The sequence below is a fragment of the Neodiprion pinetum genome, chromosome 1, assembly GCF_021155775.2.
Source record: "Neodiprion pinetum isolate iyNeoPine1 chromosome 1, iyNeoPine1.2, whole genome shotgun sequence".
NCBI classification, from domain to species: domain Eukaryota; kingdom Metazoa; phylum Arthropoda; class Insecta; order Hymenoptera; family Diprionidae; genus Neodiprion; species Neodiprion pinetum.
The window spans coordinates 168,948-195,082 of NC_060232.1; the positions used below are offsets into that span (position 1 = coordinate 168,948).

Sequence of the window (26,135 nt, forward strand, 5' to 3'; positions counted from 1 at the left end):
CCTTTTTGCCGAACGGTAACAAACATCTTTATTCATTTATTCGATGAACTTAACTTTGAACGTTCGTATCGACTACAAGATGAATATTTAGCTGTATTTAGTAGTATCGACCTTTTTTATAGAAAATTTTATTACCTACAAAATGAATAAAAAAAGGCTCCGTAACTTGCATAATTTTCGAGATATCCCGGTTAGAGTGTTTGCATAGCCCTCACCCTGTGTTAATCAAATGGGAATAATTCAAACCGGATGCGTCAGCTTTTAGAATTAAGCCACCGTGCTCCGGTTTCACGAAGCTTCGTTTGAGGCTCAGAACTAACTTTTTCGAAGGTACGTAAGAAGAAAAAAAAAGTTAAAAAAAAACCACCCTAGTAGGTATATTAGCGAACCGCGTATAGTACAAGGCATTGTATTAAAAGCATCAGGCGATACCGGAGTTCTGAATTACCCGATTCTCGTACATTCTCCAAAACATATTGTTATCCAACCGATGAGTCGGAACTTCGTGGCAATCTTTATGTAACGCATAGCGCTGATTTATATGAAAGTTCTTTTGCGTGCTCTGATAAGATACCATTGGCATCTAGTGTTCTATTCAGCATTTATACACAACCGATGATTTCACGGTCGTCATCCGTTATATTTACCAGTGAAGTCTCGAACGACGTATGAATTTCCTGTTACGGGAATGCGAACAAAGGTCGAGACCACTCTACTTTGCGGATTGTACAGAGTGAGGACAAAGTTGTTATTTTCTTCCGTGTGTGGGCAAGAGCTGATGTTTAGTTGGTAACAAGTATAGAAATGAACGTCTGCACCGTCGCGAGATCTCCTTTGATTTCTTGTCGAAATCAAGCTTCTGCAAAAGAGATCTGAACTGTACTTCATTCAATCTCAGTCAGACGTAATATCATATACAGGGGTAACTTCGATCAGGTTTAACGTTGCAAGTCGCTTAATGCAAGTGACGATCAATTGGCATTGGTTTCCCACAAAGCCTACTTGTGAATCGGATATGTCATCGGTATACTTACCCAAGCGCATCTGATAGAATCTGTTCTCCGCCCTTCATGGCCTCGGATAAAATTCTCGCGTAATCCTGAGCAACCTGCTGCTTTTCAGTTCCAGTAATCGCATCGTGGTGTTGAAGTACACCCATCGCTTCACGATACGGATTCAGATATGTTTCCGACGTCGATATATTAGTCAATGCTGAAAGTTGCTTTGATACCTGCAAAGTTTCAAATTGCATAGCTATACATTTCTATCTGCAGCTAGGTCTCAATCGCCGAGGATCACAACGAAGAAGCTAAACAGCTCAAGTTGAATGACATTTGGATAGCGGGTATCAGTTTATAAGTTGCTTTCGAATTTTTGCGCTGTGTGCAATTTTCTAAAAGCGAGACGACTCTATAATAAGTAAATATACATCCCAAAAGCTGAAGGCTTCAAGATTTCTTGTCACCAACAGATAGTTCGGTGCCAAGTCGCTCATTCTCTGTAAAAGTTGCTAATTCTGTCTATTTTCTCGTGCTCTTTGAAAGTAAACCAATTTTTCACTTAATAATCAATTTCTAGTAGGTACAGATTATAAATTTAACATTTCGATCGCACGTTGAGAAACACGTCAATTTTTCTATTTTCAATAAAGATTTGATAATTTCTCTATTTTCTTTTATCAATTACGCGTTCACGGAAACATTCGACCAGCTTTGAATACCAGCCGATATGCATAGGTTGACCTACTTGTAGGTAATTATTTCCCATTCTCTCGTAAAATTTGATTGTTGGCCTCGAACTGTAATATCCTGACCAGTAGGTGTGGGGGTCGCTGGCGTATGGAAAGAAGTCGTCAGACTTGGTTGGCCAAGAGAGGGCCTGCTCGTTGACGGCTTTCAGGTAACAGGACGGTGTCGAGTAAAACACGTTTACTGTACTTCCGTGGCGTTCGTTTGCGTATCTGATGATAATGGTTAACTTGATTTACTATTATTATGATTATATTATAAGATTTAATTAATCGCCGTCTAATCAAATCAATAGACTTTATTCCCCAAGTAAAAAGGGAAGAAACGAAACTCTTATCAGCTGATTCGACGGTACATCCATAAATAGCAAAATGGATTTTCAACAATACGATTTTCAAATTAACATGTCGCCAACAAATAGATAGGTAAGTGGCTACATTTATATTTCTATTTTACCTGATTAATTTATCCAAATTTTTGTACCACAGTTCTGCACTTTGGTAATTGAAATCATCCCCCATAGTCATGATTATGTTATTTGTTCGATAAAAACTTTGTTGCGTTTCTGCAAAAACCAGTAACTGCGCCACCTGCCAAGTGGTCTACATTATACATTGCCCACCATATCGTGTGTGTTAAACATCGCTTTCCCCTCCTCCCGAACCACCCCTGCCCGCCCCCTCTTTCGTATTTATCACGATCCTTTACAAAAATTCCTCCAACGATAGATCTCAATTAATATTTTAGTAGTGACATACTAGGCTGTAGTAGGCTCAGTTTCCGGAAAAATTCGAGGAGCTGCTAAATTTATAATCAATCAGTAAATAGAGTACCTCAGCAGTTTGTCCAAGTTTTTGTACCACGTTTCGGCAACTTGATACGTGAAATCTCCTCCCATCGTCAATATGACATTATTCGTTCGGTAATATTTAGACTGGGTTGTGGCGTACTCGACGAGCGACGAAATCTGGCAACGAACGTTACAATTTTGTTAGACAAACTCGTTTATATGGAATTTATCAAGTGAAAACAGATGTCGAAACCGTTGATCATTTTTTAAGCATTTCCGTTGGGCTACAATACGGTGTATGCAAATATTTGTCAGGTTGCAAAAATAGTCAACAAAGTGGATTAATAGAAATCATATTACTGCGAGCAGATCTATAGTCTATGTGGATTCGTTGTTCGCTTTTGTCGAAAATTTTCGAAGAGGGGCAGGAAAGGGTGGAAAGAGTATGTCTGGTATAGGTGGCACGAGTAGGCCAGCAAACGACTATAAATGATCATTAGAGTGGAATACACGAACAGATTACCATTGACGTTTGTATAATTTAAGTATGGATAATCGTGATTGTTACCCTACGGTCAACATTGTAGTCGGGACTTTGAGGGTCATCGATTATTGGCTCGTCTGCACAGAGTATATCGAAACAAAACCCGGGCGGAGGACTGTAAGTGTTGAAAAGGACGCTCGTGAACAGATCGGCCTTGTTTCCTACAATAAAATTATGTCCACTGTAATTGTTACTTGGTCTTGCTAACCATAAGAGTGAAAGGATAGTTCTCAAGTTTTCTGAACTACAGATGCATACCCAAACTGTCACTCCCTTTCCAAATCATTTCAGCTGTTTTCTTATCCATGCGGTTTCTCTTATCCTGATAATCCAGCCTACCGAAGAAGAGACCGTCGAAGCCCATCTGAGCAAATAACGAGGCCTGCTCCCTCGAGTGGCCAAAGGGGTCTATTTGCCATCCGACGTGGGGACGTGCACACGATCCGAATGTGTCGTTAAGGCGCCTATGGCGAGAACGGGAAGATACAGGTAGTATTGTGTTGTTACGAAAAAAGGTTGCTGTGGATTCTGTCCTGATGTTGAGGCAAGATAAGTATGTCTAATTGGCTGGAGTTGGGCCTGCAGGATGGTCCTAAAAACGGTTCACCACCAATTTACGAATCCACGCACGTGCGAAGCTGATAATACAACCGCCTGGTGCTTAATAAGTAATTATCGAATACCAATCTATATACATGCCCAAGCACTTAACAGCATGTCTGTATCCATGAAAACTATTTTGGGTTAGTATAATCTATATAACATCTGTAGCCATGCAATACGAAGTCACTTAAAGAAAAGTCAAAATCGCGGAGGTGAAATGCTAATGAGATTAATCTCGACTGAAATCTTATCCAGAAAAAATATTATATTACCACGTGCTTGGAAATGCTGCGAAGGATTTTACCTTTAGAAGTAACGCATAAATATCTAAAGTGTGCACCTGTATAAGTACATGTTCTTTCATTGTTAATTCTACGGCAATACTCGTTTAACGTGGTTGAGAATCTGCCGGTGATACAGAGTCGTTGGTAACTATACGCGATTATTTATTTGTTTCTGAACACGAGTGCAACTAATGTAGCCGTCCTATCTCTCGCCCGAATTATAAACGGCTGAATTTTACCCGGATTTCTCGTTCAGCGACACATAAAAATCCATGCGTATACATCTACAACACGCAGCTAAGATGAATACGGCGATGACCTGATAATCATCGGTATGATGAATATTTGGCGTACCTGAAGCCCCAGGTGAACTGATCGATGATTGATTGATAATGAGTGACCGCCTCGTCATTCATACTCCATGCCCCGCTTATTATTTCCAGCCGACCTTCATCAATGAGTCTCCGAACATCTGTCTTAACTCGGTCACTTTGATACGACCACCACTTCCACAGGTAGGCGGTCTCCACGTAGATGAACCTTATAGATTTTTCACGCTTAGATCAAAACTATAAAAATAAGATTACTAAAATAATGACGTGTCACTTGTTGCAGTAAATTCTATCTCCACGTTGGAAACGTTTAATCACCAAGTCTCGCGATGTTTCCACAACTGATGGCGTTGTACCGGTAGACTGTAAATCAGTGAGGAATACCATATAGGTATCTATTATACAGTGGCGTTGACATATGCAACAAGTGACAGGTCATTATTTCTTCGATGCACATTGCTCCAAAATGAACATCTACTTTCCGCGTGCGTGCAATTACACGCATTCGACACCTGCGGTACTTTACACTTTTCTTAACTTAGCACAGATGATAAACTCCAAGTACCGTACGTATGTGCAGTACCTACAATATTTATAGATATATAAATATTTAGCTTTATGCTGATTACCTTCTGTTTGGATCTTCAAGTAGTTCGTGGATAACGCTATCCAAAATGTATTGGACTCCAGCTTTTGCAATCAAGGGACGGCCTTAAAAATCAATGTTTGGTATTAGTATTGCGTTGATCAGTCTAATATTTCGTACGGTCAATATGTAACTCGTAGAACATTGGTTTTGCGTAAAAATCCCTACAAGTCGCTCTTCTCGGAACTTTGGACCTACTTTACGTAACCGCTGTTTTTCGCTACGTTGTGTTCAAAAGTTTAATTTGTTTTCTGCAAACTCGACTGCATATCTTCGTCATAACGAAACGACAGGTCGTCAACTCGACTATAAAATTATCCCGCGATAGTCGCCCTCGGGCGTATAATATCAATTATGAGTTTTAGTCTATACATTATATTTAATCAAATTAGTTGTAATTGTATTAAATATTATACAAGTATGAACTTCTAAACATTCCGTAGATTATTTTAAGGACTGATTCTCAGATACCAAATGGGAAAAAAAAATTTTTTTTCGAAAAACTAAATTTTACTCCCAACGAGATTACAACTGTACAATTGTGTGACACCAGTGAAACAAGTCACGCTTATTGTCAATCGAAAACGTTTTAATTTTTCAGGCTTGACAAAATTTAAAACTTGGCTATAAACAACCGGATGATATATGACACACAATGTATTTGTAATATAGATGAAAGTAAATGAAGTACTCACCACCCCAGTAATACTGATCGACTGTCTTTAACCAGCCAACATCGTCATGGGTGTGCGGAATTAAATGGATATTCAATTTGTTTTGGCTGGGTTTTGAACAAGCCTGTAATTCGGTGTCATTATATTAAGCACATGATTGGCAGTAACATAATAATGAATACTCTAGATAAATCTTTAGCCCTACCACTATTGTTTTATGGTCTGCTTTAATGTTGCTCAACTCAACGAATTCCTTTCGTATATCTACGTCCAGTCAGTTTTCAAAATACATGACATATTAATGATCATAAATAATGCCGCAAAGTTGAAACTTGCAGTTACTCACTTGATAATCACAGGTCTTAGAATTGTCTCGTGATATAAAATTTTTCAACTGCTAGTCTACGTCCGTTATAAATATATCTACGTCCGGTCTGTGTTGAAATTATACTGTGTACTGAAGATAGCAAATAATATACTACATGGTCGAAAGACGCAGTTACTCACTTGATAGCCGCAGGTCTTCGAACTTTCTCGTGATTCCAAATTTTTTAACGGAGTTGCGCCACATTCTTTTCCCACCGAATAAAACAGGAAAATTGCTAAGAATAAAAGTTGTGGCAAGTAGATCGGCATCTTCGACATTCTTGACGTAGCTGTGATGCAGCGATCCCTGCTCGGCAGGAAGGGACTAAGCAAGACGACCGAGGCCAACGTCTGGCCTGTCGATACTTATACTCTAAGTGTTTCTCCAATACACCCGAACCAAGTCCACAACTACGTGTCAAACACATACGCCACCCACCTCATACACAGATTCGTGTACAAAGTACGAACCGTAGTGTATACAGATATACAATATCCCGCGGCTAGCGCTGCGTGACTTTTCCCCCTTTATTATATCAAACGCGCATTATACGTTTGTGGTAAGGTCAATCGTAATATGCATAACTACAATGTCTCTTTTCTACGGCCAAGCACCTCACGTCGATTTCGCACAACATCGGCGAATCCTTATCTCTTAAAAGGTTATCGTACAGGGTGGCCTGGAAATAGATTTACCCACGCCGATTTATATGCACGTTAACAACCTACTCTGGTCGTCCTTTAGGAAACAGCCTGATTTCAAGTAAGCACGCGTTTGGTTAGTCTGGCCCTATATTAATTTTTCACCCGATTCAGTTTCATACTAACAAATAATCGATACATATTATGATTAATTACTGACACCCGTTATTAATAAATAGAATAACGAAGTGAAATAAACAAACTCAGAAAGGAATACTTACGCCGTAGAATTTTCGAGATCCATAGATCCACCTGCCCATAGCTACAATTATGTTAAGTACGTGTAAAATGAAGTCAAATGAATGATTGTCGTTGCTATAGGACTGCGTAAAATTACAATTTTCGCGAAGAGGCGTAACTTGAGATGCCAGTATGGGCCTACAGTTATTTTCCCCTCCCGATGTTCTTACTGCGGCCGCATATCAATGATACAAACCGTATGTTTTAATATTTGATATTAATCATCGTTTTATAGATAACCGGCAAGGCGGTGACCTGATCTTTCTGACGTCGGTGATCCGGTGTCTGGACGTATAAAATTTTCATTCTCTACCAGTAGATACAACCTATTTAACCGTGTTTACCGATGGTAAAGTCTGTAAAGTTTTTATACTTACCGCTAAACGTGGAATTGAAAACATTCCAACATGTATGTACTTTTCTTTTCTTCAATTGTCACGTATTGAGTACACAATTTAAAAATAATAGAATCAACTCACTCAGAAATACAATAATTTTGCTGCCACTTTTTAACTGCGTCGATTGCACCGTTTTAAGACTGATCGCAATATTTATTTATTTTCGAAAAAAAGAACTTCGGCACAATTAATGCTAAACTTAATTCTAGCGTTTCCCAAGAACGATGAAAGAAAAAATTCCAAACAAAGCAAAACGACTTGGAAGCTATAAGGTATTTCAGGAATAAATAAGTGTGAAAGGAAACAATGAAATAACCAAATTATTTGCTTTTAGATCACATTAAATATATAATATGTATGTGTATATAACAGATGAAATGCGCTGGGATAACACTGGCAAAGGTATAGCGATAAACATCTTCAATTAAATAAGTATGCATAAAATGTGTATAGTGTACAATAGGTGATTAGTGAGCAAAGCAAATAGAAATCGTAAATCCATATCTGCGAATTTGGAGTTTTCTTTTAACGTTATGCAATTTTGTACAACCTTGCAAGTAGTATATTATGTGCGTAACTGTGTAAGTGGCAGAATAGACGATTAACGTTGTTAGGAAAAATAATCCAATTAAAATTATGCATTTGAAACTCAGGCCTCGTATATGTATACATAATTGATGAATATTTTTATAAGTGATTTTTCTGCGAATAAAGTCGCAGTATAGCTGATGAGGTGGAAGTTGTCGAAGAGTCGGCCGTGCAAACATAACTGGTTTGGTTAAGCCCAGAGAAAAACGAGTGCTTTGACTTTGTAGTAGGTATAATGCTTACAGAAGGAACGAGAAACATATTTCTGTATTATATTGTGGGCATAATGTACCAAACCGGTTATGTCGAGATCGACGGATCATATGCGCATTTCTAAAAATCTGAATATACAATCGATTCTTGAGGCCTGCCAAATGTTATCGGCCTGTAATATGTGTGCGCCTGATCCCAGCCTCGTGGGGCGGTGTTGTAGTTTGACAATCTCTGGTAACTGTTCAATTTCGGTCCTCGATATTCAGTATTTTCGCGGGGATTATCTCCTGTAACAATCCAGACGTCTTTCTTTACCTTTATCATGTAAATATTCATCACTTGCAGCGTATAGGTATACGATCTATCCATATCGCATAGTGTACGTCTACATATCCCGACATATGATAGTGCTGCATTTACGATAATGGGGAGGGACATGAAAAATAGTGAGGGGAAACTGAAGGTGTGAAAATAAATCTTAAATAGAAATTCGTTAGCGAAACTTGTATAATCGATATCATGCTGATTTCTAACCAATCTAACTCAGTGTTCTCCATTTGATGGGCAGTTATTACCCATCAAGCAAATCAAATATAACACTTCAATTTTTCAGGTAACATCACGAATCATATCAGGTAACGGATGATACGTCCGAAGACGTAGGTACATACAGATAAGAAAATAATCAGCTCACACATACGTATACGTATATAATCGGGCGAAGCATAAAAGTAGAAATCAGCAAGCGTGAAGCAGAAGGCAGAAAACAGAAAGCAAGAAGCGGTAGCCAGCTCATTATTTTCCGCGATTTAGGCAGATGGAATGACACGTCGGGGGTCGGTAGGGATCCTTCAATGAAGGACTGGCCAATACCTTCATCTACCGGATTCCGATTGTTCCGGCATCTTCATACGAATTCAATTGGCGTGAGCCTCTGTGGTGGAAAGAGAAAAGTAGCCTACTTCCGCTCCCGTTATTGGCGAATCTCCAAATATTCTCTGTGATTGGCCAGTCCCTCTCTAGGGCTGGGTACACACTTTTTACACCGGGTGATTTACCGCGAATTTACGAGAACGTATATATCGAGTTAACTTGCCTATATGCGGCGAAATGTCACTAAAGGGACGTAGTTCCGGCGATGCGCCGGCGGGTATTAGGTTTTGCAGTACTGGCGTGCGGCGAAGTTGTTTTATTGTCTGCAAAATGTCCTCCTCCGAAGCAACCATTGCCACAACAAGGGGGTTGTCGTTGGTGTCGGCTGGAACCAGAACCCCGGGTGTTGGGTCCGAAGGCTTCTGCGCCCGGCCGTTTGCCCGAACGCGACAGTTTACGTTGTCGCGAAACTCCGATACAATAAGTTCCCCCTGCCTTTCACGCGCCTCGTTCTCCGCGAAAGTGCAGATCGATTGAGTCGTGGATTCGCTTGTGTCTGTACTGTTGTCAGTAGTCGATGTCTCATCGTCCTCGATGTATTTCAATCTCCAGTCCCGTTCGCGGGAATTCTCGGAAACGTTGCCTTTCAGTGAAATGCCGGGATTAGCGTCAATATTTGAACCTGGGGATGCATCGTCGACGTAACTCTGATCAGATGTCCACTCTTCTTCTTTCATCGCCGGAATGCATCCGTTGACATTTCTATCTTGTCGACATGCCTCATTCCAATGATTTAGCCGTTCGATATCTTCGTTGCGCGTGATTGTCGAAACGTAAGTGCGACCTTCGAAATAACGGGATATCATTTCGTTATCAAAGCTACCTAGCTGGGTAGCAGTCTTGTTCGGGCAGTTCTGTTTGTAATGCATGACAGGTCTGCAGGTCTTTTCAAATTCCTTAATCAATTGTTTGACCGGTATTGGCGTGTACTCGTTATTCACACCGTTCTCGCATTGGTCGTACTCGTTATTCTCGGACTTCCCATCACCGGCATTATTTTGATTGTTCATGTTTTCGATGCCACATTCCTTGTAACCAATGCGTTGGTGGGGATTGTTCTTCAACCGGGGGGTGAAAATCATTTCACCGTTATATGAGTCGTGGTACGGGGTACCGCGGGATGCGTAGAAATATTTGGTCCGATTAGAGGGACTACGAGAATTTTTAGACCCTGCAGGATACTCGACGGTCTTTCGTTTGATAGCAAAGTTTTTTTTAGGTGTCGCTGTATCCTTTTCCTCTCGACGATTTACGACGTTGGTTTCAGCGCTATGCATAGCGTGTGTCTGAATGTTTTTCGTTTCTTGGATTCTCGTCCCGTTGTAACTACCTACATCTCGTTGATATTGAACGTAACGATTTCCTGAAAAGTTTCAAATTGTGACAGCATTCATGTGTCATTGTATACCAGTGTATACCTATATGCCAAGGTGAGTCGGTACTCGCACATACCTATGTATATTGCTCTAAGGAATCGGAATAATAATCGAAAAACAATTCATTTCTCCTCCACAGCCGCGAATAAAGGATATACCTATATGGGTACAATATGGGACTTGTAGTGTTGCGGCATTTTTTTTTTTTTTTACTGTTCAATCGTTGACCAGGCTAGTACGCCTTAACTGCAATGCAATGCAATGCAATGTAATGTAATGTAATGCGGGCCCCGAGCAGGTGTAGGTCATCCACATAACGAACACCGAATGTGTAAAAATATTCTTTAACGAGGGCAGGTTAGAGCTGCGGTGTAAGCGTTATTGTTTTGCGAAGGTTAATGCGTCAATTTTGAAAACTTGGACGGTATTGTCATATCTAAATTTCTAGTCATCATATGCCTGCTATAGGCATTTCCATCACTCATTCTATATGCTACACCTACCGTGCTTACCGCGTGCGGTGGCCAGCGTAGTTTCAGGGGTAAGCGAAAGATCCAGGGCAAAAGGGTTGTAGAACGGTTGGCACGTGATGTTTGTGGTCGCTTTAACTGTATTGTCAAACGTTCCGGGAATCAATAACGGGTCCAACATTGGTAGAGCCGAATTCTCTTTAACGTCTGCCTCCTGCGAAACAACCATCAATCACCAGTTATTGTGTATTCTGTTGACCGAGATAATACAGATCTAACTAGAATTTAAGAAGCGCGTAGAATCATCGATATAGTCAAGCCATCTTATGTTTTTGAACCTTCATGTTGCGGGCTTGTTGAATGGCGATGTGGGTACGAACCTGTTTAAGTTTAGGGTAACCTGCGTAGGGCATCTGGGAGTGTATTTCTGACGAAGGTACTGTGATTGGCTGAGATTGATCATCTTTCTCTACCACCCATTTCTCGGATCTTTTCCTCCGTTTCGCAAAAATTTCGGCACCTTCAGCAGTGAATAATAATCATAATATTGATTGCGCGAATAACTTTGTCAATCATGAGGGTATTGTCGGGTACGCAAGATGACGCCAACGTACCGACGATACTCACCCCGGCCCTTCTGATTGTTAAGATCGCGAACAATGTCGAACAGCTTTTCCGGATGCGAAGGCGTTTCTTCGATATTTACTTCTTCCCCGAGAGCCTGGATACCGTGGATATCTAGCACCTTCCCATTTGGATTCATCACGCACTTGAGTGGGATCTTGTCCTGTGCAATAGGTAACAATAATTCTTGAATCGACGAACTTGACTTTCGTATTCGGTTTAGAACTTGCAGGAGGAAGGCGATAAGCCGCAGGCTTCGTTACCTACCTCATCTTGCAGCCTAACTCTGGGTGTTCCTGGACTTCTTATCAATAAATTATTAGTGTTACAGTTCTCGGATTATTATCTGCTACTCACCTTGCGAATCATCGAGATCGTCTCTGGCTCGTCTCCACTTTCAACCCCTGCAACGAAATATTTATTGAAAAATTTTCGACGTGTTCATGGCTGAACTGAATTCCTTTTAAAACAAAAAAACAAACATAACTTACAACTGATTCAGATTTTCCCTTAATCTTGATCAAATTTTTGTGTGGGATATTTCTTGTCCTCAATCGAATTCGAATTCATTTCGATCGTATTATATTTCTTTTTACACGGTATTCTTTCATCAGTGATGATATAAGTTAAGAAATGAAAAGCTTTGTCATCTCGTATAGCTTACCGTTTCCATCGTGAATCCACTTGACGGATCGTTTCTTTCGATTAACGTACATAGATTGTCCTTTGCTTTTCACATTCTTTGCATCACTTAGCGAATGAGAAATGCGCCTAGCCAGCTCCACCTGATCCTCGACGGTTGGATGCGATGGTGCGTAGAAATATGAAGATGCGTACATTTTTTCTTGAAAAAATAATTGGCCACTATTACACACATACATATAGGTCCACAGCTTAATCTCTTTTAACTTCATGTGATAAAATGCCCGCACAATACTTATATTCGTATTTGATAAGAAACTAAAAATGTATAGAGATATACGTGCATATTCTATACGTATACTGTATAGGTATTCAGCAATTGCACCCAAGTTTTTTTTTTCAAGATCTAGATGTATGTACCTGTAATTGTAATATACAATTGTACTGTACGATCGCATGCGGTAGAAAACAAATGATTCAAGGACAATTGATCGGCGGAATTTATAATTATACCATATACTTATTACTTGTATACGCAGTAGAATATGCATATCAATTGTAGCTTACTGGTCTTTGCGTGAAATAACTCGTCCGAATCATTGGCAGGCGTGAGTAATTTTTGTAAATCAATTCGTTTAGTTTCACCCCCGTCCTGAAAAATATACAGGATTCCATCAGCGGCCTTACATTGTACATTGTATAATATTTATAAGATCAACGCCATTATCTTATCGATCATCCGAACTGCACGTAGGAAAGAATAGAACACGCACGACAAAGAAAACATAGTTCATACAGTATTAGTTGTACAGTATTCAGGTTTATAAAATACATATATGTATGTACATTCATTGACACACACCCAGGTAATACACAGTTTTGTTTAGATTTCATTCGTTTTTCTGAATATGGCACAGATATCGACAGCAAAGAGAATTTTCACGTGCAATGTGCAGTGGGGGTCAATAGAAATACGCGGCTACTTGCCAATTTGCTCGACAAGAAAAATACAAAAAATGAGGCCTTAGTGTCGAGACATGGCATGAACTCAGCGAATGCGACCAAAATATGGATAAGAAGGCCAAAATGAGGGACGTGAAGAAGTTACCATGCAATTACCGCCGCATAAACTTGGCACGATGGGTCAATAAATAGTGAATCTTACACGACATTAGCGCACTGATTTAGGTAGTTGCTACTAATAGTATGATTGCTGGAGATATAAATTTTCAATCGTTTCAAATCAGTTGATGCAAAATCCTGAATGGAATAAGTCGATATCCAATGGTTAATCGGTCTACCAGAGGTGACTTACTTACCATGTCGACGTGGAGTATTTTGGTGGTCAAATTCTCAAGAAAATGTCTTTTTGCTGGATCGTGTATGTCTGAAGGTTTGAAACCACGTGAACGAATTACAACATTATCAGCTGAAACGCTTCGTTGCAAACAATTATTCTCACGCAAGGTGTAGTTGATGCACTTGTATTCCGGATCTTTGACGTTTGCCGTGAAATATGCGGCGTTGCTCAGAATATTTCTGTTCTTATTATTGTTTCTGTAGAAATGCAAACTGTTCATTTTTCAAACTATCCCAAATCAGAGACGAATTGTGGTCTATAGATCGTTATTAATAATTCAGGGGCACATTCTGGAAATTCTAAATTAGGTAAAAAAATTTCATTTATATTCATCCCATAGATGTTCACCTAGATTACATACGATAAAATCCTACAAGCAAAATGGTAATCTTCCTAGCAATTTCACAGCGCCATCACCCGCCAGCCAATTTGGAGCCATGCAAAGTCGCATTACTATAGCGTGAGGATAGACACTCCCCGTAAGGAAGAATCGCAAGCGTATGTTTTGAAATGGAAAACGCGGTTTTCTCCTTTCTTTCACGGATAGGAATTAAGCCTATTTTGCCATTTCGCTCTAGAATTATATCAATGTTTTCGAAACTGCGTCAACTTGGGGGCTTGAAAAATCTAAGCTAGTCTTTGGTTTTTATGTAATAAGTTAAAGTTCCAAATCAAAAACGTTATAATTACATATAGCGCGTGGTGATGGATCATTTACAGAATTAGTACAAGCGTGCAGGTGTACACGTGAAAAGCATAGCCTCGGTGACCTCACTTTTGTCAAAATACGGTATCGTCTTGCACATAAATGTAAAGATAAAATCGGAGTTATAGTCACGACATCTCCATATGCACTGCTTTGCGAATCTGCCAGATGGCAATTACTTTGCGATTCTTATACGGCCTATAATACGACCACGCAGAACGTGAATTTGAATAAAACAATATTTTCAAATTTAAACTCCATATAGTAGTGATAATTTAGGGAAGAGCTGGACTTGGCCACGACACTTTATCCACGGATTGTACGATTTGAAAATTATATTTATTCCGTCCCGAATCTCAGCCCTAGAACAGTATACTTTCGCAACCGATCGCCAACGGTGCAGTACTTGGATGTATGCCAACTGGTCGATTTCAAGAAACGGTGATTTCGGCTTCGATCAAGACTTCTCCATGAATTCGACAACAGATTTCCCGTCGAACAATTAAGAATGCAGGGAAGTAAGATAAAGTCGAATTTTTCTAACAGCAGCAATAAATGAATAGTGTTTTTTGCGCCTGGTGGGGAAAAAGGACCGCGGTACGATGAAAAAAGCACTGGATGTGCCACACCCAGTGTACCGTTCTAGGGTCAAAAGGCTGGTGAATAATTGAAATTATTTCCGCGTTATTGTGTGATATAGAGTATATTACATAAAAAGAGCTTCAAAAAGTTTTTCTTTATCTACATGAGCACATTATTATCACGTATTACTACGTCGCATAATATTGCAGGCGCGTCCATGGCGGACCTGTGCTGTGACAGTGTTGGATCACTAAAAGGATCCTTGCGACAATTGTTCGCAAATCAAAAAACTCCAAGCATGTGGCAGTGAATCGTGCTGTATTTTAGCTATGCCACACATACGTCATGTAGTATCGTGCACCCTGTCATTGCCAATTGGCACGGGTATGAGGCTAGCTGTCGCGAGGGCCGCTTAGTAAAAGCTAAGCTAAATATATACCCGTAACGTAATACTGGACCATCGCGTCGATAGAACGGACGAACGAACGAACGAACGAACGAACGAACGAACGAACGAACGAACTAACGAACGGACCAATCAGCCAGGGAATGAAAGATCGAACGACCTATGTAGGTATGTATATACATAAGTATATATGATCGTCGAAAATATATGACAGCTAATAAAACAGTTCGACGGCCGCTACGACTGTTTTCTTATACCTTCAACTCAACTCCACAATTAACCCACAAACACCGGAGCACCGATTTCACCCGCATAAAGTGTGACCTGATATTGCCGGGATCGATCGTACGCGCCGTCCACTACATAGGTATGCCCGTACAGATGCCGCGACCCCCAATCAAGAGCTGTGGTAACTGGGGGTTTATCAGTACATGGGAGTCATAATCAAATCGGATGTGTTGGGATCAGGATTTCCGAGTATTACGATTTGTATTCGAGACTCGATTTGCGAACGAACCTCGCCCAAAATAATTAGTGACTAAATAAAGATGTAAGAAAAAATAAAGAGTAAACACAGGCTGCATTAACGAAACAATGCATGTGGGATAAAGCATTTCAGCACTAAATTTATGATTACCATCGATTGCTCTTGCTGTCCATTTAGATAATAATATTACTTGGATATTCAATATTCCGGCAACAGACCTATGCATCATTTGTCGTAATAATCGCACCAAAAATATGTCCCAAATTATAAATACATGCTCGTGAATTGACAAAAAAATATTTCTTGATCAAAAAAATATTTCTATTTGGTTTTTATCGGGTAATATCGTAGTTGCGACAAATTTTTTTAAGCACCACCAAGAATATTTCCTTCCAGTGTACGTGTACCAAATATGCAGGGACATTTGATAGCTACACGAATATCCCGATGGTTATTTTATCTCGCTATCCTCCAAGAAAGCGTTGAAAGTGCTTTTACATTCTTTCCTTAATGGCAATACCAAACTGACAACGGCCAACATTAATTATTTCATTCGAACTCGACCAGCTATCTCTACTTATCTCAGGTGCAATTAAGTATAAAGTATAAAGTTACATTCAGAGAAAAATATAATTGTCATATTGCTATGTATACGCGTTACGAGAGCGCAATGATCTATTCATTGCAAACAAACTATAACGTGATACTATAAGTTCTGTTTCTTCTTTTGTAGAGAAGTTATTGCAACAGCTAAGTGTATTTCTAGTCCTTCAATTTCTTTCAGTGTATATATTCCGATATTATTATTACTGTTGGTGCTGCTTTTTTTTTTCTTTTTTTTTTAGGTCAAATTCTTTTCACACAACGTAGTCCCATTTTTTTGGATAGTTTGAAACAAGTACTGTAAAAAGATCGAATAGAAAAAATCTATTATTACAGAAACTTGGATATGCTTCTATTTACTCTATCCACAACTTATTCTCTACATGATGTAACTTTACGCTATCAGATTGTGCGGATATCCAATGGGAATGAATCGGTCGAAACTTTGCATGCGTTTGCATTACCTCCGTGCTCTATAACTCTATCTTAATCACGCTGCAGATACATTACAATATTTATTCGCAGATATACAGAATAATTGGTGGTAAGAAACCGGTATGTGGAATGCAACTAATACTACCTAAATTCAACAATATACGTATAATAATGCCGACGAATATTCCCATCGTATTCGTGTTCGAACCAACTGCAAAATTACTTGGTTGTAGGCAAATACATGTGTACAATTAATGCATGGCATGCACATACATATGTAAACATATGCAGCAGCTTTATACAAATCTCTTTTCACTTCTATCTTTCATGTCTCTGCGTATAAATTTTATTCCTCTTTTCCTTTGCGTTGTTTATTACTTTCCCACTCCACAAAAAGTGCATAACTATGCGCGCATTATGAAGCGTCTGTTCGTAGCTGGCTGAGACAGACTCGATTTTTAAACACGAAGTAAACGAGATTCGTTTCCATATCATCTAATTTGAATTTCACAAGAAAACTGATTGCCCGATGCGGAAATCAATCCGAATGAATCGTTCTCATTATTTTGAATATCTTCGGATTTTGATCTTTGTTTTTCCTTTTTTTACAATTTTGTTTGAATCGCCACGCAATCTCAATTGCATCCACTCGTTATTACTCAATTTTATTTCTATTCATTCCTATTCGATCCTTCTGTACAAACTAAAATTTTCCTGGATCAGTCCAGATGAATTCATTACGATTCATGTATAAAAAAGTGGAAAGATATCAAATCAGTAGAGACATATTCAAAACAATTAAAAGCTGGATTCGGATTGATTTTCGTATCATGCAATCAGTTTTCTTGCAGAATTCGAATTAGCGAAATCTGGAAACAAATCGGTTTAATGCGTTTTAACCTTTTTTAATTTATTGGACATTTAAGCATAGAAATCTGTACGGTTACTGAGAACTCTTTTCTATAAACAAGTAACTGATAGAAATGGTTCAAGAACTATCGCACAGAACCGAGGCTGAATTTGCAAATGCGGAGACTTATTAAAGTTTGGAGACTTCAGTTTGTGAAAGAGGGACAAAGCGCATTTAGAAAACAATATGTATGCTAGGTAGTGGTAGCTGGGATATGCTAATAATATCAAAGTTGCATGTAAGAACTGTGCGCAAAAATTGGATTGCTACGACGGAAATGCTCGGCCACTCTATTTCGATGTCTGACGATGTTGCGATACTCTATAGTACAATCATACATCTGCAAGCAATATTTCCGAAAACCAGCGGCTGATTTGATATTCGTTTTATTATAATATAAATTTATTCTGCGATTGGGAATTGCACAGAGATAACTTTGAATTTCATAACGTCGCACTTACTATGTCGAACAATTACTATTATCACAATTACAATACCGATCGGCTATATTACACGACGAACTGCTTTATAATAGCGTAGAGCGTACGTTCCAACTTCCCGGCTGCTCAGGACGCCGCGTTTTACAGAAATAGAACATCACAGAGCGATGCAGAGCGACACCTTCGAGTCATTTCGGTAAGTAAGTGTGTATATCGAAAATGTATAGTATACATGCGTCATTGTATATGTATAATCATTGTATGAATACACACAGGCTCGAATGCGAGCTAATACACACCTACGAACGCGTACGCACGCGCGCATATATGGCGTGTATTTATACCTAATATAATGTAAACGGTCGTATGTACGTACCTGGATCTGACACTTATACCGCCCTCCTCTTTCTCTTTTTCTTCCTTCTTACTACTATCGGCATTCCTATTGCTCAATCTCTCTCTCTCTCTCTTTACCACTTACTCTACGGTGATCAATAATAATATTAAATATTCCCGAAAAAACATGCATAAACTAGGCTTTCGGTCAAATTTGCAGATGTATTGGAGCAGTATGTGACATACGTATCCGTCTATACATATACGCATGATACGAGCTGTAAAATTAAAATGAACAATAATGATGCAATAGGTTCGAAATAACAACAGTTACTACGAATTTATTATTGATATGTTTTTCAATTCAAAGAATATAAAAACATTCTGAAACAAGCGATAAGATTTACTCAGTCCCAGTCACTTATTGTCATGTTGCGAACGATGTCCGTATCCTCACTGGGAATTACCGTATCAACAGCCACATTTTTATTGATCCTTGGATGTCCCATCAGTTTTTTACTTTTAGTCGTTGCATTCGTTTTTATTTTTTTTGCAGAATCACCGTTCGTTGAGTGGTGATTGTTGTTACTGAGAATATCTTCCTCAGATTCATCCTGTTCCTGAGGTATGGAAATTTTTTGCTTCTTAGATCTTTTCAGCGTAGGCAAGTTGTACTCTGCGATTTCGTCATTCTGCGTTAGAGTTTTTAGTTTAAGGGACTCGTGAACTTTAATCCACGACTCATAGAATTGTGTCAGAGGGGTGCCCGCTGCTTTTATATTATTTTCCCAATTTTGAATTTGTGCTGTATCGCTCAGGTTTACAACGATTCGAGATCTTGATTTTTCAATGTGTGTGGCGTTCTCTTGAAGTTTTTCGAGAAGCTGTTTAATTTTTCGGCAATAGTTGGCTACACGGCATATGCTTAAGAATTTTTTCAACTGAAACAAATCAACAGACATGTGTTTGAGTTTAAGTAATGACTTAACTACCTATCACAAGCTGTATCAGAGACTGCAGATAAAAAGTAAAAATCCATACCTGCGCAATGCATGGCACATAGATATCGGGAAAGGCTATGGAGTGACTGTCCTTTGCGGCGTTCTGAAGAATCAATTCACAGATGGTTTCCATCACAATGTCAGTGTACCCGTTTTCTTGCATTTGAGACTTTGAGGACCTAAGGATACAGGTAAGGGATACAGGTTTCATTGAAACTTGTTTATGCCTTTTGTTGAAGTCATGGGAGTTTAGTATCTGAAATGATTTGAAGTAATTACTGTAGATACAACCCAGTTCTGAGTAGGCAATAGGGTTTCTATAATTTGTTAGGTTGTTAACATAGGCGTCGTGTTCGTACCTCTAGCAAGAATGGCAGTACTGGAATAAAAGTGCCAGTGCCCTTCGATAACTTAATCAGCATCGATATGCAATGGAATCTCAGTGGGTAATACTGCGCAGTTGGTATCGCTTTCATAGTCCCAATAATAATCTGAAAAATAATGAGAACTGTGTTACTGATTATTTGTACGCCTTGTGTATCCGATTACCGGTTAGTACTACATCAAGAAAAGTGGTGCAAAATAGGTAGTAACTCCGGAGATAAGTATATTAGTAGGGGTAACAATATTTTTAATTTGATATTGTATGTTTACATTAGTTTCTGTAACAGTTGTAATTAACAATAGAACAATTTTATATCAACTTCACGCGGCAGGCAGTGCCTCGATTGAATAAAGAGCTCGGTAGTTAGAATAATAAAAGGAATATGTAAACAGGTGACTAGTGCAAATAGAGCAATATTTGGAAGCGAAATAATTAGAAATTACCTGCACCACGGGATATAATAAATCCCGCAAACCAGATTGAGGCTTAGACATCGAAATCAATTCTGCCCATAGTTGCAGGGAATTTATGAACTGCCAATTGTACAGTGTTTGAAAACTTTCCTGCGAACACAATTCATATTGAAACAACACAAAAAAGTGTTACAAGTATGCTTGACAATGTCAATTTTACCTTCCGTTTTAAAGTTGTCGCATTTCTCAAGTGAATCGCTAGTTGACGAATATAAAGAAACGCATGCTTGTACGAAAGATCTGTGTTCAAAAGATATATCTCAGCCAAGGAGCGCCTTGTAAAATTAATGCCTGGCAATGTGGAGGGAGATACAAATTTTGCATTTTCCACATATTTAACGTACATTGTCTGGAACATGTCAAGTTTTATGGAGTATTTATTTACTAGGTCTTATTTGATCTACATTTTGTAAGGAGATAACTGATTCTTTTACCTTATAGAGAGTTTCGAGCTGCATGTTCTTTTGTGTGGTGGCTAGTCGTAATATACTTAAGAACGATACGACCCGAACACTTTCTTCATTTGTTGACCAAAATTTCAACAAGATTTTGAGTAGATGCTTAATTAATATCGAAAATGATTGGAAGTAGGGTAACATCTGATGTACGTGTTTAAGTAAAATCGTTAAAATATCTGACGATGTCACGTTTTCCAAGATCTGAAGGAATAGTAAACAAAAAGTCATTAGCTTTGGTAACTCGATTACAGATAACTTTCATGAAATACCAAACAGGTTCTTCAACTTTTCAACATTTAAACATCGGACCATTTTTCAAGACATCCGTTGATGGGGAAACTAGTTTAAAGATGAGGTAACTGGTACACTTACACTGATTAAGTCTCTTAAATAATATTTTAATGCGTTTTTCACTTTGACGAATTTCTTTGCTCTGTGAGGTTCAAATCTTGCATCTTCGGTCAAGTTTAGGAATTGCTTTAGAGCAAATGGAAGTTCCATTACACATAATTGTACAATGCCATTGAATACTGTGGCAGAAAACATTATCAATTAATACAATTTTACGAAACATCGCAATTTTTGTAAGTAGACATGTTTTGGAGAAATTCCTCAGTTTTACCCACTTGCACTTCCCTCGACCTTGTAGAGTAAATTTACAGACGTTTCTGGATCCCTAGTAATACTGAGGAGTGCTGCATGCAACGCCTCTGTAAGACACTTGATAGTTGCTGAAGTACTAGAAAGACATGCGATTGGAAATTATTGAAAACTTGAGTTGGATGTTGTTAAACATTCATTGAGAATATCTGTACAACATGATTTAGTCGAAACTAATTTCTATATCCGTTGGTTGACTTTTTAGCATACCGATCAATTTTGATGTTAGTTTGCCAGGTTTTCAGCAATTGCCAAGTGACTTTCCTAGGTTGTCCTACAGCTTGGGTCGTGGTAGCATCTTCAGCCTCGAAGTCACTTTCGTCACTGGCAATCTAGAAATTTTATCTTGCAATATCGTAAAAGACTACCTAACAGATGCTTAAAAATAGACAAGGCGATCAATAAAATTGCAGAATAAAATTCCTGAAAAATTTGGAAGTTCAATGTCCACTGAGACATCTTGTATAAGTGAAAATACCGTACGTCCAGATTTGCATTTGGAACATGTCTATAGCTGTTCTCGCCATCTTCGTCGTCTTCTTCATTCTCATCCGACAATTCAAAGTTTAGTAAATTTGTGTCATTCTGTTCTAAAAATTTATAAAACTCTGGATCGGTATCTTTCAGCTTCATTAGTGATTTTTGGTGTTCCATTGGATTAATTTCACTGCCGTCACTGTCGCCGTTGACTGAAGACTATAAAGTCAGTTACCCTTATCAAAGAGTATGGGATATGCTGGATTTTCACGGGGCGTCGGATGACGCGGCGTCGGGCGATAAGATCCAATGTAAAAGCGTACCTCGATTTTCAGCACGCTCTGGCGGCTCAGAGGAAAAGTAAGGTACCCCCACTACGATTTTGGCGCTCCCTTTAAACCGGGGAATGTAGACATATTCGGAATGTACGTGTACTATCGTTGACTGAAGAATTCTTAAGGGGGGAAATCACAGTAGCACACAAAAAATAGGCATATTTTTGGGAATTAATTTTGGCTGAATGAAAGTATCAATCGAAAATCTGTAAAGTAGGTTTTATAGCAATACTAAAAAAGTACAAAATGTAATTTTTTCAATAAAAAATATTTAAAAATGGCGACTGCGCAGTATATGCCCCAAGGCGCCTATTTTTGAAAGCGTGTCGACGGCCGAAGACGTAGACTCCTTAATTTTTGACCTGGAAGAAAAAAAAAAGTGTGTGTGTCAGCTCCGACGCACGACTGGAGTTTACTCCTTACGAACGATAATTATGATATATATTGAATAGAAAAAGAGGGTAAATGAACGCATCTTCCAAAGTGATAAGAGAAACAAACACATATCTGTACTTATTCGGATTATTTATATCACTTCAAAAATTTCCAAATTTTGAGTGCATATTCGTAATAAGTGACCGCAAAAACCCGAGTACCAACTTTCGTTCCCCTAAACGACTTTTTACATTTTCGGTCCGCTGTATTGGATCCGCCATCTTGAATTTCTAACTTTTGAGTACGGATTCGTAATTAGCGACTCCGAAAACTTTCGAGTGCCAACTTTCGCTTTCGTCAAGCGACTTTTTGCGTTTTGGTCTGCCATATTGGATCCGCCATCTCGATTTCTAACTTTTGAGTGCAGATTCGTAATTAGCGACCCCGATAACCCCCGAGTACTAACTTTCGCTCTCGTCAAACGACTTGCGTTTTGGTCCGCCATATTGGATCCGCCATGTTGAATTTTCAACTTTTGAGTGCGGATTTATAATGATCCACTTCGAAAACCCCCGGATACCAACTTTCGCTCTCGTCAAACGAGTTTTTTCACGTTTGGTCCGCCATATTGAATTTTCAAATTTTGAGTGCAGATTCGTAATCAGCGACCCCAAAAACCCCCGAGTACAAAATTCAAGTCGATAGTAAGTAAGGAAAAATGTGTGCCGCTAAGGGTTAATATAAGTAATGAAAATAATATACATATAAATATAAAATATATTAAATCAATTAATCAAAAATAATAAAAACACTAAATAAAAGATCTAGTTGTTCGTATTTGAAATGTATATTATTCATAAATGTAAACGATAAGCTTACCAATTAACCGCATCCATGTGTTTTTCGGATTCTTCTTCATTATCATCTAAATCAATTTCTTCCATATTTTCAAATAGTTTCACGTGATAACGTCACGTCTTATAAATTCATACGGAGGCACACAACACACATGTACAAACACACGCACACATTCAACTCTCAGACCAGAGGTAGTGAACTACATAGTGAGACTACGAAGCACCGCACAAAGAGGAGACCCCGAGTATAGGATACGCTGTGTAATGTATTCCATCTCATTCATTTGCACGTTTAATATATATGGTTGTCTCTTTCTATAACGCCTCAAGTTTTCGTGTTACACTTGATTTTACTCCTCATATAATTTCCGTACCGGGCCCTATAACTCAAATCGTTTCTTGAGGAGTAAACTCCAAAAACCAAAATTTTTTACTTTTCATATAACAACAGCTAGCGAGCTACGTAGGATTTTTTCGATATATTTATTTTTCGCAAAATGGTGCATGTTTGAAAATAAAGTTAAATTTTTAACAAAAAAAACGCCATAAAATCGTCGATAAAAAGAAACTAAGCCATATAAAATAAAAAATCCTATGTAGCTCCGTGGAGAAAGATATTTCGAAGCTACTGTCAAAATTTCAAAGCGATCGGTAAAGATTTGCTCGAGTTATGTCTTCGGCGAGCTCAAAAAAAGTGGTTTCGAGAAAAACGCGTTGTATTCAACGCAAGAAATTTCTCATCACTGACGCCACACGTGTTTTGTTCGTAGGTCTATTACATATAGTGACCTCTATAGGCATTCTTAAAATTCTAGACTATTCAGAGGGCACTTTGTTCTCTATGGACTGCCGTTATACCTGCACCCATAGTCATAAATTACAGCGCGCGCCGGGATCACAAAAGGCGCTCAGAGCATACCTGAGAGGTGTTACCGCAGAATGGAAAATTTGGGCACTTAGACACTTTTGCCATAATTCATCATTTGGTATATTATTTTTAAGACCCTAAAGCACCTTTTAAGCGAAAAAATTTTTTTTCGAAAAATTGAAAATTTTACTGTGATTTCCCCCCTTAATACTTCTCATAATAAATTTTTTGCAATGAATTCTTCAGTCAACGCTGTTATTATAGAACCATCTCATATTTTCCTCCAAATCTGGTAGCCTATAAATATGTTTGCGTAGACACAAACATAAAGTAAGCATCGTACATACACATTTCTTCTATGAATGTGATGTGAATTTAGTATAAGACAAAATTAATGAAATAAATGGCAAAAAATCAAACGAATTGTATCGAAATTATATATTTAGATAGTCAATCTTCAGTACGTAACATCAAAATAAGTACTTATATTTAAAAAACGTAAACAATGATGTCAAATCTTAATAAAAATCTATATCGGTACATAATACTGTATCGTAAATAACGGTTACATAAAATGTGTCTCTTGTGTAAACATCTGTAGAAGATCTTATAACCGGCGTACCTATATCAACCCAGACAATTTGAGAATATAAATGAATATGCTAACATATGACAAAAGGCTTATACAAAGAACTGAAAGGGTCATTGCCTTTATCATATAGAACCATTAATGTTGGTGATTTTGTATATTTTATTTCAATTCATTTTCAAGTTTTGTACAAAACTTAGTGATTGTATAACTCGGAAGTTCAGATTTGGTTATTTATATGTATAGTGAACGCTTATTTTGAATATCAATTGTGTATAGGTTGTAAATAGTAAATATAAATAGAAAATAAATGTCAATTTTAACTAACAGTACAATTTGCAGAAAATTCCTGCTCTTGAATTTTGAGTGAACTTCCAGTTAATTAAATTAAATGTATGTACAAATTCATTCGCTGATTTTCCTATCAATACTTTTTTACAATCTTACCACGAATATCTGGGTTCTTGTTTTCCTTATACAGCGTAGTCGAAGGTCCATCTTTTGAGGGTATGACATCATCCGATGGAATTCCGCTGACGTGTGGTTGGTCTGGAATTAAATTTTTCAATATAAGTAAAATTTTAATGTAAATGCAAAAACAATTGCTTGCATTTGTTTGCAAGAGCCAATGATACTGATTTGTTTTACCTGCTATCGCAACACAGCTTGTTTGAGCCGAAATTTGCAGATCCTTAGACTCTGTATGCAGCTGTTCTTGGCGATGATTACCGTCAACAGGTCCATTCAATGTTGGAACTGCATCACGCGTTAGTAAACATCGTGGATATTTTTTCCAGATATATTTTGGCTCAAAGTGTTTGTTACATACACGAAAATCTCGCCGGTTCGGATTCTTGGCTCGGATGAACTCATGCCATTTTTTGCGCCTGTATTATGAAAAATCATGATGTACATTTGTTTTCATAATATACGAAGATACGTGGGGACCCACAACATTCCCGTGAAAGCGAGGTTATATATTCATACTTACATACAGTTGCTCTTTTTTTGGTAACGCGAAAAACGTCACTCGTCCTCCATTATTTATGCTTTGATTTTTGATATATTTGTTATTGTAACATAATTTGACGTCACAATAAATTGGCATCTTTGGAAAAATGTTTGTTTGTTACCCAACGTTTACCCAAAGATTATAGCAACGCGTCATCACACCGACAATACTAACGCAATCACATCTTCACTAACGCTACACGTACGC

At 38.3% G+C, this 26,135-nt stretch overlaps 3 protein-coding genes and 1 long non-coding RNA gene across 13 annotated transcripts in view; all 4 read right to left on the reverse strand.

The window, feature by feature from the left end:
- Positions 1-6,352, reverse strand: part of LManII (Lysosomal alpha-mannosidase II) — a 9,466-nt gene extending 3,114 nt beyond the window's left edge. The window contains exons 1-10 of one of the 4 annotated variants that reach the window (XM_046621424.2): positions 6,129-6,352; positions 5,643-5,745; positions 4,931-5,012; positions 4,324-4,509; positions 3,341-3,546; positions 3,107-3,243; positions 2,205-2,338; positions 1,747-1,960; positions 1,035-1,231; positions 648-859 (exon numbers count right to left, since the gene is read on the reverse strand). In XM_046621424.2, the coding sequence (XP_046477380.1) occupies positions 648-859; positions 1,035-1,231; positions 1,747-1,960; positions 2,205-2,338; positions 3,107-3,243; positions 3,341-3,546; positions 4,324-4,509; positions 4,931-5,012; positions 5,643-5,745; positions 6,129-6,266 (1,609 nt within the window). In that variant the 5' untranslated portion in view covers positions 6,267-6,352. Of the gene's footprint in view, positions 1-647; positions 860-1,034; positions 1,232-1,746; positions 1,961-2,204; positions 2,339-2,581; positions 2,716-3,106; positions 3,244-3,340; positions 3,547-4,323; positions 4,510-4,930; positions 5,013-5,642; positions 5,746-6,128 lie in introns of all 4 variants that reach the window. The other 3 variants (XM_046621434.2, XM_046621446.1, XM_046621454.2) reach the window with 3 other exon arrangements.
- Positions 6,353-7,639: 1,287 nt separating this feature from the next.
- On the reverse strand, positions 7,640-18,272 carry LOC124216701 (uncharacterized). Of its 7 annotated transcripts, none has more exons than XM_046621590.1 (10): positions 18,124-18,272; positions 13,493-13,730; positions 12,741-12,825; positions 12,196-12,375; positions 11,889-11,935; positions 11,535-11,694; positions 11,288-11,427; positions 10,941-11,121; positions 9,225-10,424; positions 7,640-8,415 (listed from the first exon to the last, which is right to left on the reverse strand). In XM_046621590.1, exons 2-10 carry the CDS (start codon positions 13,493-13,495, stop codon positions 8,249-8,251), a joined length of 2,163 nt encoding a protein of 720 aa, XP_046477546.1. In that variant the 5' UTR covers positions 13,496-13,730; positions 18,124-18,272; the 3' UTR covers positions 7,640-8,248. The 7 variants fall into 7 exon arrangements, with proteins under 7 accessions (XP_046477546.1, XP_046477542.1, XP_046477505.1 ...); XM_046621586.2 differs by having other exon boundaries at positions 10,950-11,121; positions 13,493-13,832; positions 18,124-18,255; XM_046621549.2 differs by having other exon boundaries at positions 13,493-13,832; positions 18,124-18,255.
- Positions 18,273-18,752: 480 nt separating this feature from the next.
- On the reverse strand, positions 18,753-22,201 carry Noc2 (Nucleolar complex protein 2). Its single transcript, XM_046623714.2, has 10 exons — positions 21,899-22,201; positions 21,626-21,747; positions 21,382-21,494; positions 21,128-21,285; positions 20,732-20,956; positions 20,458-20,646; positions 20,268-20,387; positions 19,799-19,930; positions 19,480-19,695; positions 18,753-19,379 (listed from the first exon to the last, which is right to left on the reverse strand). The coding sequence occupies exons 1-10, from the start codon at positions 22,067-22,069 to the stop codon at positions 18,846-18,848; spliced, it is 1,980 nt and encodes a 659-aa protein (XP_046479670.2). The 5' UTR covers positions 22,070-22,201; the 3' UTR covers positions 18,753-18,845.
- A 2,549-nt stretch (positions 22,202-24,750) lies between these two features.
- LOC124217072 (uncharacterized) lies at positions 24,751-26,128 on the reverse strand. Its single transcript, XR_011177658.1, has 3 exons — positions 25,908-26,128; positions 25,565-25,803; positions 24,751-25,465 (listed from the first exon to the last, which is right to left on the reverse strand). It is a non-coding gene; the product is annotated as an uncharacterized lncRNA (long non-coding RNA).
- Between the last annotated feature and the right edge of the window lie 7 nt (positions 26,129-26,135).